The sequence below is a fragment of the Micromesistius poutassou genome (assembly GCF_964030765.1).
Source record: "Micromesistius poutassou genome assembly, chromosome: 4".
Lineage (NCBI taxonomy): Eukaryota > Metazoa > Chordata > Actinopteri > Gadiformes > Gadidae > Micromesistius > Micromesistius poutassou.
Genome location: NC_140274.1, coordinates 5,925,941 through 5,939,189, shown reverse-complemented (window position 1 = coordinate 5,939,189; position 13,249 = coordinate 5,925,941). Strand labels below are relative to the sequence as shown.

The following is a 13,249-nucleotide window of genomic DNA, read 5'->3' as shown; positions in this document are numbered from 1 at the left end:
TTTGGTTCAGCACCACTTCATGACTGTACTGACCAATTTTGAAGCAGATCCGATAAATTCCCTAGGAGGAGTTCATTCAAATACAAGGCAAAAAAGTGAAAAAAATTCAAAATGGCCGCCGAGAGTGAAAATTAAAAATGCAAATAGCCGACTTCCTGTGGGGTTTGGGGCATGGGTCCAAGAGGCTTTTCTGTAGGTATGGGCACATTGTACGTGAATACTGAGTTTCATACATATTGGTGAAACGTGGCGCAGGGGCTGCTTTTTAAAGTTCCTGTAGGGGGCGCTACAAAAAATAGAAACACGAATTTTGGTATGTGAGTTATCGGCACCAGTCTACACGTGTCCTGTGAATTTCATATTCATAACTATTACGGTCTCCGCACAGTGATTTACCCTGACACCAGAGCCTGTGGCGGCCATGTTGTTTTTTCAATCGACTTAATTTTAATTGAGCAGTTAGAACTTTGGTACTTTACGGCCACTGAGTGGGTCCCGCTCAAATCAAACATTGCGTCTATGAACTGTGGCGATTTTAGTGTCAGGCCACGCCCATTTCGATGCCACGCCCCATTTGAAAATATGTTGACTGTATCTTGTTTAGAATTTGATTCTGAACAACTTTTGTATTGGGGCCAACATCATAGGCGTCCAACTTGACGTTGATATGAGCAATTAACTATTTTCGAGGTTTCAACCACACCCCTTTTAGAACTCATTGGTGCTCTAAACTTTATTGTACAGACTAATCTTTAAGTCAGATTGAAGATAATGGGCCATATATGATATGTGCCAAAGGATTTTTGTCAAAGTCGAAAAACCTGGGATCCTTGGGGAATTTACTGTTTTTAACTAAATTCAAAATGGCGGAAAATATGGCTACCGGAAGTGTTCAGTTCAAGAGACTTTTTTGTTCATCATGAGGATATGCATGTTTGTGCAAAGTTTCATGAATGTAGGTCAAACCGGTGGCGAGATATGCTTGTGCAAAGTTTGCACTTTTGAACAGTTGCTATAGCGCCACCTAGGGGCGAATGTGAATTTGAGGGCTAGATTATCAAATTTTTCACCAGTCCCCACAATTGCACCAAGAAAAAATGAGTTTTAGAATATGTGCAGGGGGGGAAAAATGCAGTCGAAGTGTTTAAAAATAATAATAATTAAAACTGCGCGCAGTGATGAACGGGACCTCGCGCCGGCTTGCAGCCGCCACTACGAGGTCCCGTTCATCACTGCGCGCAGTTTTAAAAAAAAATCGCGCCGGCTTGCGGCCGCGTCACGTGCCGTCCTAACATGTGTGCTGGCAAGATGTGCACATGTTAGGACCGCACGTGACGCAGCCGCAAGCCGGCACGAGGTCCCGTTCATCACTGCGCGCAGTTTTAAAAAAGCGCCGTTTTTAAAAAAATTAGCGAATTTATGTAATCTGTAGAAGCAGAGGTGCCCTGTGGTGTCCCACTGATTGTTTTGACATTAACATGTAAGACCACATTTAACTGAATTACATGTTGTAACAACTTTAACTAACATCATTAACCCTACATCAATGATTCGACAAATTCCCTAGGAGGAGTTAGTTCAAATACAAGGCAACGGAATTCAAAAATGGCCAACTTTGACGGCATGCCACGGACACTCCCTTCAACATACAGTCACAAATAGCAGGATTTTGGTTCAGCACCACTTCATGACTGTACTGACCAATTTTGAAGCAGATCCGATAAATTCCCTAGGAGGAGTTAGTTCAAATACAAGGTGACGGAATTCAAAAATGGCCAAATTTGACGGCACGCCACGGACACGCCCTTCAACGTACAGTCACAAATAGCACGATTTTGGTTCAGCACCACTTCATGACTGTACTGACCAATTTTGAAGCAGATCCGATAAATTCCCTAGGAGGAGTTAGTTCAAATACAAGGCGACGGAATTCAAAAATGGCCAACTTTTGGCGACGGAATTCAAAAATGGCCAACTTTGACGGCACGCCACGGACACGCCCTTCAACGTACAGTCACAAATAGCACGATTTTGGTTCAGCACCACTTCATGACTGTACTGACCAATTGTGAAGCAGATGCGATAAATTCCCTAGGAGGAGTTCGTTCAAATACAATGCGAAAAAGTGAAATTCCATTCAAAATGGCCAACTTTGACATCACGCCACGGACACGCCCTTCAACGTACAGTCCCAAATAGCACGATTTTGGTTCAGCACCACTTCATGACTGTACTGACCAAATTTGAAGCAGATCCGATAAATTCCCTAGGAGGAGTTAGTTCAAATACAAGGCGACGGAATTCAAAAATGGCCAACTTTGACGGCATGCCACGGACACGCCCTTCAACGTACAATCACAAATAGCACGATTTTGGTTCAGCCCCACTTCATGACTGTACTGACCAATTTTGAAGCAGATCCGATAAATTCCCTAGGAGGAGTTCATTCAAATACAAGGCAAAAAAGTGAAAAAAATTCAAAATGGCCGCCGAGAGTGAAAATGAAAAAATTAAAATTTCCGACTTCCGGTGGGGTTGAGAGCATGGGTCCAAGAGGCTTTTCTGTAGGTCATGGGACCTTATACGTGGCTACCGATTTTCATACATATTGGTGAAACATGGCGCAGGGGCTGCTTTTTAAAGTTCCTGTAGGGGGCGCTACACAGATGAGAAACACGAATTTTGGTATGTGAGCTAGAGGCACCAGTTTACACGTGTCCTGTGAATTTCATATTCATAACTATTACGGTGTCCGCAGAGTGATCGACCCTCCTCTGGCGGCCATGTTGTTTTTTAAATCGACTTAATTTTTGGTGAGCAGTTAGAACTTTGGTACCTAACGGCCATTGAGTTGGTCCCGCTCAAATCAAACATTGCGTCTATGAACTGTGGCTATTTTAGTAACGGGCCACGCCCACTTCGATGCCACGCCCCATTTGAAAAATTGTTGACTTATTCTTGTTCAGAATTTGATTATGAACAACTTTAGTAGAGAGGTCCAACACCATAGGAGTCCAATTAATGTAGATATGTGCAATTTACTATTTTTGGGGTGAAAAACACACCCCTTTTTGAACGCAATGGCTCATGGGTACTTTGAAATTTATCCTACAGACTAATCCTTATGTCAGATTGAAGATAATGGGCCATAGATGATATGTGCCAAAGGGATTTTGTCAAAGTCGAAAGACCTGGGATCCTTGGGGAATTTACTGTTTTTAACTAAATTCAAAATGGCGGAAAATCTGGCTACCGGAAGTGCTAAGTTAGTATCTGCAAATTTCTTCATTATGAGGATTTGCATATGTGTGCAAAGTTTCATGAGTTTAGGTCCAACCGGTGACGAGTTATGCTTGTGCAAACGTTGAAATTTTGGCATAGTTGGTATAGCGCCACCTAGGGGCGAATGTGAATTTGAGGGCTAGAATATCAAATTTTTCACCAGTCCCACAAAATGTGCCAAATAAAAATGAGTTTTCGAATATGTGCAGGGGGGGAAAAATGCAGTCGAAGATGAGGGAAAATAATAAGAAGAAGAAACACGAGGGTTTCAATAGGGTCCTTGCCAAGTTTGGCTCGGTCCCTAATTAAAAGTGTGCTTCTTTAAAAGTGTGCTTCTTTAAAAGTGTGCTTCTTTAAAAGTGTGCTTCTTTAAAAGTGTGCTTCTTTAAATGTACAATTCTTTAAAGCTGTGCTTCATTAAAACTGCACGCAGTGATGAACGGGACCTCGTACCGGCTTGCGGCCGCGTCACGTGCCGTCGTAACATGTGCACACTTGTCAGCGCACATGTTACAACGGCACGTGACGCGGCCGCAAGCCGGTGCTCGGTCCCGTTCATCACTGCCCGCCGTTTTAATTTTAATGTTTCGTGAACTTATGTAATTTTAATTTTTTGTGAACTTATGTAATCTGTAGAAGCATATGAGATAAATTTCCTAGGAGGAGTTTGTTGAAATGTGAAAGGTGAAAAAGTGACAAAATTCCATTGAAAACGGGTAAATTTGACGGCACGCCACGGATACGCCCTTCAACGTACAGTCACAAATAACACAGCGTTGGTTGAGCACCATTTTTTGACTGTACTGACCAATTGTGAAGCAGATCCGATAAATTCCCTAGGAGGATTTTGTTCAAATACAAGGTGAAAAAAGCGAAAATAAGCCACCAAATTCTAAACGGCCAGTCACAAATAACACAGCGTTGGTTGAGCACCATTTTTTGACTGTACTGACCAATTGTGAAGCAGATCTGATAAATTCCCTAGGAGGAGTTTGTTCAAATACAAGGTGAAAAAAGCGAAAATAAGGCAACAAATTTTAAACGGCCAGTCACAAATAACACGGCGTTGGTTGAGCACCATTTTTTGACTGTACTGACTAATTGTGAAGCAGATTCGATATATTCCCTAGGAGGAGTTTGTTGAAATACAAGGCGCAAAAGTGAACTTTGCCGCCCAAAGTGAAAAATACAAATGCAATTAGCCGACTTCCGGTGGGTTTTGGGGCATGGGCTTTTCTGTAGGTATTGCCACGTTATACCTGCCCACCGATTTTCATACATATTGGTGAAACGTGGCGCAGGGGCTGCTTTTTAAAGTTCCTGTAGGGGCCGCTACAAACATGACAAATACGAATTTTGGTATGTGAGCTACAGGCACCAGTTTACACGTGTCCTGTGAATTTCATATTCATAACTATTACGGTCTTCGCAGAGTGATTTTGAGCCTCTGGCTGCGCGCAGTGATGAACGGGACCTCGCACCGGCTTGCGGCCGCGTCACGTGCCGTTGTAACATGTGCGCTGACAAGTGTGCACATGTTACGACGGCACGTGACGCGGCCGCAAGCCGGTACGAGGTCCCGTTCATCACTGCGTGCAGTTTTAATGAAGCACAGCTTTAAAGAATTGTACATTTAAAGAAGCACACTTTTAAAGAAGCACACTTTTAAAGAAGCACACTTTTAAAGAAGCACACTTTTAAAGAAGCACACTTTTAAAGAAGCACATTTTTAAAAATTTTCGCGAATTGATGTAATTCCAGTTTTGCCTCAGTCCCTAACAAGATGTCGGAGTACGAGGTCCCGTTCATCACTGCGCGCAGTTTTAATGAAGCACAGCTTTAAAGAATTGCAGTTTTAAAGAAGCACACTTTTAAAGAAGCACACTTTTAAAGAAGCGCATTTTTAAAAATTTTCGCGAATTGATGTAATTCCAGTTTTGCCTCAGTCCCTAACAAGATGTCGGAGCACTGTGCAGCTGTGTATTGTGTGTATGTATTGTGTATCAGTGGCGTTACTAGGCTGTTTGAAAACAATTCAACTTTCCGACGGTCCTTGAACGTCCCCCGTTTACCGCACGACAACAGAGCAACAGGTGAGTCGACGATTCACCATGACGTCACACTATGTTCTTCGTTTTTTGACTATGTGTCTATGTTTACAGCCGGCTGGTTGGCTTCAGGTCAGTGGTAGCCACTCGCGTTCTGCCACCCGAAAGTGTCGGTACGGCTATTGTTTACTAATTCAACTTTCCGACGGTCTTTGAACGCCCCCCGTTCACCGCACGACAGCAACAAGCAACACGTGAGTCAGTACACTTGAGCTGTCGGACTCAGTGTGACAACCGGACTTGCTTGTGTGTGTGTTTCACAAGTTATATTTATATAATATATAATATATATATATATATTGTGGCAACCCCGCGCTGTCTGGCGTGGACGAACAGCGCCAGCACCCCGAGCGGCTCCGTCCGCGGGAGATAGGCTACGTGCCATTTACCGCGGCGCGCTGGAGGGCTCATCCAGCAAACCAGGGCAATCGGGGACATTGGGATCACCTGGGGGAGCAAGACGGCAGAGGGGTTTTAAGGACCGGGCACGTTGGAGACGAGGAGTAAGTCGAGTGGAAGACAGTCGGGGTAAGGCACCGATATCCACATAGCGCACTGACGCTGGAACTTTTCTCCCACAGCGCTGAGCGGGGGGAAGCCGGGAGCGAGAGCCACGCCACCCTCCCGGACGGACCCGATTCGGAGACGCTTTCCCTTGTTGTTTGGCCCGCTGGGGAATAACCTGTGTTGCTTTATGATTCTCCTTTTTTTGTGAGTTGCATGAAATAAAAACGGTTGCACTGCAACCCTGTTTGTGCGTGTGATTTGAGAACCCCCCCGCCGACTATCGGAGTTGCCAGAATATATATATTATGTAGGCTATGTGTGTATTTATATATAGCCTAATCATATGTTAATTGTTTCTTCAACATATTAAAATAGCTGATTTTACTCGCCCTGTTTCTGCTTCTCTATCATATTTATAGTGTGTGATTTGCTAAACAGCTATCATAGACATTCTAAAGAGTAGACGTCGCATTGGCTCATATATGTATACTGACTAGATATCATAGATAGACGTCGATGGGACAGAAGACCGACATTCATTCATTCAGGTGGGTGGTTAGGCCGCCCCAAGATGGAGGTGGCATTGACGTATTATGTTCCACTGACGCTAGAGTTTAGTTTAGTATTTTTTATTATTATTGTGTCATGCATCAGCATGCCCAGCCCACAAGGGCTAACAAGACACCATTATAAAACAGACAGACCAAAAACCAAAATTAGATGCTAAACAATACTAAGATTAACGATATAAACCATCCTGACTACAAATGCGGCCACCGTCTCAGAGCGGAAGTACTACGAGTCGCGGAGCAGCATAGATGGTGGACAGCGCGAAAACAAGAGCTTGTTGACAGTTTTGTGATTGGCTTATTTGAATCCCTGTGTCGTGATTGGCTGATGTTGTGCTGCGATTGGCTGTTGTGATTCAAATGTGTGTGACGCCAGGTAGGCTATAAAAGGATTGTCCGAACGGCAGTTGTCGCCTTCTTTGAGACTCAGAGCTTCGGAGCTGTGTTTTATTGCAAGGTTTAGAGCGATTGTGCGAAATATTTCTACACAGAGATATTTCAATCGAGAGAGTGTGCTTGATAGTTTAATACCTTTTCAGGTATACTATCACTACTATTAGTACTACTAGTAGTATTCTATCTATCTATTCTATCTATCTATTCTATCCATCTATTCTATCTATCTATCTATTCTCTATCTATCTATCCGTCGATCTATCTATCGATTTACTTGGACGCTTGATCCTCCTTGGAACGACGGTGAGTTTATTTCTCATACTTCATTTATCATTCCATTTAAACGTGTGGTAGTAAAGATGCAAGTATGTTTCATTACAGGTTTCATTCGCTTTTTCTAATCGTATTCTGTTTATATGTCTTTAGATGCCTCGCGGCAAGTCGTACCGTCTCTCTCAGGCGGCCAAGAGGAGAGAGGCAGCCCTACGTCCCGTCGACGTGGAACTGTCGTTTGACCGTCCCGAGTTTGTTGCACGTAAGTAGGGAGTTGGGTTTTTTCCATTGTCATCAAGTTCTATGTGCACAGTGAAGCTTTTGAAATTGTAAATGAGGTCAATATTTGTGTAATCTAGATGAGTAATATTATTACTAATATAGTATATACTATATTTAAGCAATAGATCACGCCAGGCTGTGGTATACGGTCATTATACCACAGTTAAGGGGCGTTGTCCATCCCGCCGCGCAGCGGAGGGACGGCGACCCCCTTCACTCTGGTGATTTTGCTACCTAGTGGTTCTGCGCATGCGCATGACGACGCTATTGATCCGCGGTGTAGTATTGGTGTAAAATATACATACTGTACCCCTTAACTCTCCAATAAAGACGTTATAATACAGTATCAGAATCTATAGAATCATGCTACCCTATCAAAAAGTGCTACCTTATGTGTTTGGTAGCGTATTTAATCTGTTGACCGACTGCCTCTATCAAGCGATGCTCCCACTACAGAAACATGTTATTTTACACCACTACTCACTCCATGTACACTGTAAGAATACTGGGAGCCTATTTTGATGCTGTATTATAACGTCTTTATTGGGGATTTCAGGGGTACAGTATGTGTATTTTACACCAAATACTCAATACTATCGAGCAGTTCACTCACCGTGTGCCTATTGCTTTACAACATTTCGACCCTCTCCAGCAATCAACATGTTTTTAGGCTTCAGTGAACTATTCTATTGCTTTTATATATAAATAAACAACAGTTCAAGTTAGGCGCGGAGTGATACTGAACTCTGTGAACCAAACGGGCGTCATAGCTGTGTGTATATGCTCAATATACAACAGTTGGGAACCAATCAGATTGCTTGATTTAAGCCATCCGTTTTATGAATACTAATATACTTCTTTCTGTGAATAGGCCGTGGTACAGGGACACGCCGTCGTGTGACCCAGTACCCGGTGTCTGTGTCAGGCAAGACACACAAGCTCTTCGTTCCTGCGCATTCGGCTGATAAGAAGGTAATTGATTGTTTAAGAATGTGTTAATAATTTTTTTTTTTTTTAATAATTTTAATTTTTTTTTTTTTTTTTTTTTAATTGAAAAACATGATTTCTAAATAGGTTTTTCTATCTTTCAGTTTGTTCTTATCATAGGGGATTCCCATCTGCGCCCCTTTGCCGATGGAACGGTCGGGATTTCCAAGGGAAGGCTTTCCTTTGGGATCATGACGACCCCTGGGGCCAGCGCGTCTCATCTTAGGACGGAGCTGGTCCACGCTACGCTACCCCGGACACCCGATGCAGTCTGCATCCTGGCCCCCGGTAACAACCTGACCACCAGCACTACTCATGAATTGGCTGGTCAAGAGTTTGGGAAGCTCTTGATTAGTGCAAGTCAGCGTTGGCAGAATGTAAGTAATTTAGTTGATTGTGTGTATTTTGTTCAGTTCTTAAAATGCGTTAATGACGTGTTGCAGTACAGCGTACATGTGTTTAAATGGAATGTCATTGTCTTTCAAGGTTTTTGTCGTGGATTTCGTTCCACGCCTGAGTGTCGCTCCAGAGCTGCAGGAGCACATGAGCCGGGAGTTTCGTTCTGTGGCCAAGTCCATGGGTATGTTTCAAACAGATGTTTATGTTACATGCTTACTTTATTTGTTGATATATGTAAGTATATGAATGATTTATATATATTTATCATTTCTTAGGTATGGCGTACTACTCGACGTTCGAACACTTCCCCTTCAGCGACCTGAATCTCTGGGTCAGGGATAGTGTAAGTAGCATATACTGTGTGCAAAGAAGGTTGATGATTTACACTCATTTGTAGTTGAATTGATAGTATTATTTATTGAAAGTTGATGTTATTGTTAGTGAGTGTATTATTCTATCCTTTTCAGGTTCACTTGAGCGACGAGGCTGGCATGGGCATTTTTGCCGAGTTGCTGTGGCATGCTGCCTACACGCAACTGGACGTGCCAGTGCCGGCGCCAGCACCAAAGGCGCCGGATGTTCCCGTGCCTGTGCCAGCACCGGCACAGGCGCGACCAGCATCGCCGGGTCCAATCACCCCTCCAAGGGTGATTGTGAGGGATTCTCCCTCTTCTCCCCCCTGCGATGTCTGGATGGAAGTGGTGAACGGCAAGAAGGTAATATTGGCATACAGTACTTCCCACTCATATTTGCAAAATAGTTGATGGTTGAAATTCAAAAATGTTCACCATGCATTCATTTTAATCAAATAATTGTTATTTGTCATTGCAGAGGATCCAATCTGCGGATCAGCTCTTCAGGCCCTCAAAGAGACGTGTGGTTCGGCATCAGGTTTGTAGTATATATTGTAACGTTAATTGTTAACATATGTATATCGATTGTATATCTGTGCACATTGATTTACTCAATAGCAATTGTGACTAATATTCTGTTTCTGTGTTTATTTCACAGGAGGACGGACGTGCCATCGTGCTGAAGGATTGTTTCATCCCACTCAATCCTGTCCACTTCAGCACCGCCATGTTGGCTGCGATGGACGCCGTGGTTCCAGCTCATCTTTCGAGCCCTGACTGCCCAGCCGTTCCACAACACACAAAGGTAAGTTGAAAATGTGACGTTTTGATTGAGGTCTTTTAAAACTGTACTGTCTCCCTTAAAACACTCCTTTTATATGTTCTAAAAGTGTGTTTGATTTTCTTTAATCAGACACGGTGTGTGGTGGAGCGACGTCCGAAACGTGTGGCCTGCAAGAGGAGACCTGCATTGTGCCAGGTTTGTCTTTATTTCATTAATGTAATCACTGAATTGCGCAGTACAAATGGTAGGCACCGATAATGCAATAGTTTCTTTGCTTTACTTGTTTAGTACTTTGGCAAGTATTGAAAACAATTAATAAAATACATGGTTTTGTTTCGTGTAAACAGGTCAAGGTGGCACCCAGCGTTGGGGTGTCTCCCAGGCTGACACGTGGCATCGTTGTGGACGTGGTTGCAGAGGAGGAGGTTAGTACGCTTTATCCTTAATCAGTTTAATTCTATGTGCATGTACATATTGTGTAATACACATAGCAAATTATTGCTATGACTAGCAAGTTCTCTCAAATGCAATAATGACACTTTTGTTCATGTATTTTCTTTAGGGGGATTCGACTGCTAGTGCTGTGGCTGCGGCCGTGTGGGAGGAGCCATCACCTACCACTGCTGCGGAGGAGGTTGGTACACTATTCTAAATCAGATCAAACAAATTGTTCCAAATTATTGTATATGATTAGCAAGTTCTCTCAAATGCGATAATGACACTTTTGTTAATGTATTTTCTTAATTATTTTTAGGGGGACGCGACTCCGAGTGCTGTGACGGTGCCGGAGGGGGAGGAGGTCAGCAGAAGATTCATCCAAAGTAAGGTTGACGCTAACCCTCCCTCTTGCAGGTGTGACGAGCGAAAGCCACAGGCTGTTGTGTCTGGTAGTATAGTTAGAGGTGGTGGTAGTGGGAAAGTGGCGGCGACAACGACTGACGTGTCAATTGCGTGCAGTGTTGTCGCCGCACTTAAACATGTCATTGCCCCTGTTTGTACATGGGGTGCGCGAGATGTCGATAGTGTTTGTTTAGAAGGTGAGAAGTTGGCTAGTTCTGTAGGTACATCAAGTAGGGATAGTGGCTTTGATAGTGATCTGTGCGAGTTCTTGAAACAGCACAGTGTTTTTGGCAGAAAGTGGAAAGTAGCCATTGGTCCATCAGTCTACAGAGGTTTCGGCTCAGACGACTCTGTGTTCTTCGAAAAGCTACAGGAACCTTTGTTGACTGATGGATTGTGTCTCTTGAACCTGCACGGTGCGGTGAGTGTTGTCATTGAGCACAATGGTTACTTTGTTGTAGTTGATTGTAGTAGTTGTGACGTATCTGGTGTTCCATGTGGTATTGGTAGGTCTGTAGCGGTTTTTAACACGTGCCTGGCCGACCTGATGTTACATATTCAAAGTCTTAAGAAGTCTTTGGGTGCAGAGTGGTATGCCATTAGCAGCCTGTCTGTGGGGGTAGATTCAGACATTGACAGTGCGACATTGCTCGTAGATGTTGATGTCTCAACCGTAGTTGAGGGTGGCAGTTCACCGAGTAAATCGAGTTCTGTCAGGGGATCTTTCCATCAGGGAGATTGTCGGTTTCGCCACGCTGGCGTTCAGTGTATGGCTATCAGTTTGGTAGCCATAGCAAAACACTCCATTGATGGCGTGTTTTCGTGGCAGACAGACAATCTCGACAAGGTGGTTTTTTTGGGGGATCAACTTTACAATCGGTTGAGGGACAGCAATGTCACCAGCGATGATTCGCCACTGCTTAGTGTTCCTGATTTGCCCCTACACTCTGTTATCGATGGACACGCTTTCGACTTTGAATATGGGGAACATGTTTGTGGCCATGTTGATGTGGTGACAGGTGAGCTGATTGATTGTGGTTTTGTCATCAGTCTCAGATCTGGTTTGTTAAAGATGTTGGTAAAGTATCAGACGTGTTTTCTTACATTAGGTGGTAGTACATGTGCAGTCATAAGTCAAGGTGGACGTTTTGCTATTGTAGATTCGCATGCGCGCAGTGCAGATGGGATGGTGGACGGGGAAGGGACGAGTGTTGTACTGTATTTCACGTGCTTAGATGATGTTTTTGAGCACATCTGCAAGTTAGCGACAGGATTAAAACCACCCAAACCGTTTGAGATAGCTAGTGTTAGTGTTTTCCAGAGGTCCAGTTTAAAAGTAGAAGCAACGGTTAGCTCGAGTGTAAAGCGTAAAGCTTCACCGAGTGGGTGTTCATCAAAGAAGTTTAGGAAGGGTGATGATGATTCGGATGTTGTTTTTGTAGGTGATGTTTTGAGTAAAGGCCTCCAATTTAAGCCGCTTTCTGGGGAAGTTGTAGAAACTCTGTGCAATCAGTTAAATGTTGACTCAGAGGAGGCAGATCTAGTTTCTACACAAGTTGGTCCATTGGGTGCTCCTTGTAATAATGGGAAAATAGTCGGGGATGGTAATTGTTTCTTTAGAGCAGTTAGTCAGTCTGTGTGTGGTACACAAAAGAATCATAGGAAAATTAGACTAGCTGTAGTTAGGCATTTGAAAGCTAATGGTGGTGTTTTGAGAAGTGAGTATAGTTCGATGGAGGAATATCTCACAGTTTCAAAAATGGCGTATGTTGGTAGTTGGGCCACTGAAGTGGAGATTCAAGCAGCAGCAGATATGTTGGGAGTTAGTATTTTTACTTACTGTGGTGGTCGCTGGCTTGAATATAGTTGTAAGTTGGAGTCGTTGTCAGATCAGGGAATTTATTTAGAGAATTGTAACGGTAATCATTATGAGAATGTTGTTTGTGTTCATAAGCCAAACATGCAGTGTTGCTATGGGTATTGCAAAGGGGGTGGGTCTAGTTACAATCTCAGAAAACATAGGGCTTGTGCAGACAATTTAACTTCGGTTGCATCCTCAATTTTAGAAGCTAAAGTAGACATTATTGAACAAAATGTAAAATCGGTAAAAGCCCAATCCATAAGTAGGTCTAAGCATTTGGTAAATAAAAATAAATTACAAAAAAGATTAAAATATCAGGAAAACCGGCAAAAATTTATAGAACGGATGAAAATTAATTATCATGGTAAAAATTGGTACAAGGAAAAATTGCGAGAAATTAGTAAAACTAAATATCGTAAAAATAAGATTCACAGGGATACATTAAAGGAAATTAGTAAAAGTAAATATGGTAAAAATCAGTCTCACAGGGACACAAAAAAGGAAATTAGTAAAAGTAAATATCATAAAAATCAGTCTCACAGGGACACAAAAAAGGAAATTAGTAAGACTAAATATTGTAATAATAAGTCTCACCGGCAGAACATGAA

At 43.0% G+C, this 13,249-nt stretch overlaps 1 protein-coding gene across 1 annotated transcript; it reads left to right on the top strand.

Moving 5' to 3' along the window:
• Nucleotides 1-6,788: 6,788 nt before the first annotated feature.
• LOC311342450 (uncharacterized protein) lies at nt 6,789-11,298 on the top strand (the record flags this gene model as incomplete). Its single annotated transcript, XM_084467279.1, has 14 exons — nt 6,789-7,165; nt 7,289-7,397; nt 8,289-8,389; nt 8,509-8,781; nt 8,891-8,984; nt 9,079-9,146; nt 9,271-9,519; nt 9,635-9,694; nt 9,815-9,961; nt 10,070-10,135; nt 10,288-10,365; nt 10,503-10,574; nt 10,695-10,827; nt 11,291-11,298. Exons 2-14 carry the CDS (start codon nt 7,289-7,291, stop codon nt 11,296-11,298), a joined length of 1,458 nt encoding a protein of 485 aa, XP_084323405.1. The 5' UTR covers nt 6,789-7,165.
• Between the last annotated feature and the right edge of the window lie 1,951 nt (nt 11,299-13,249).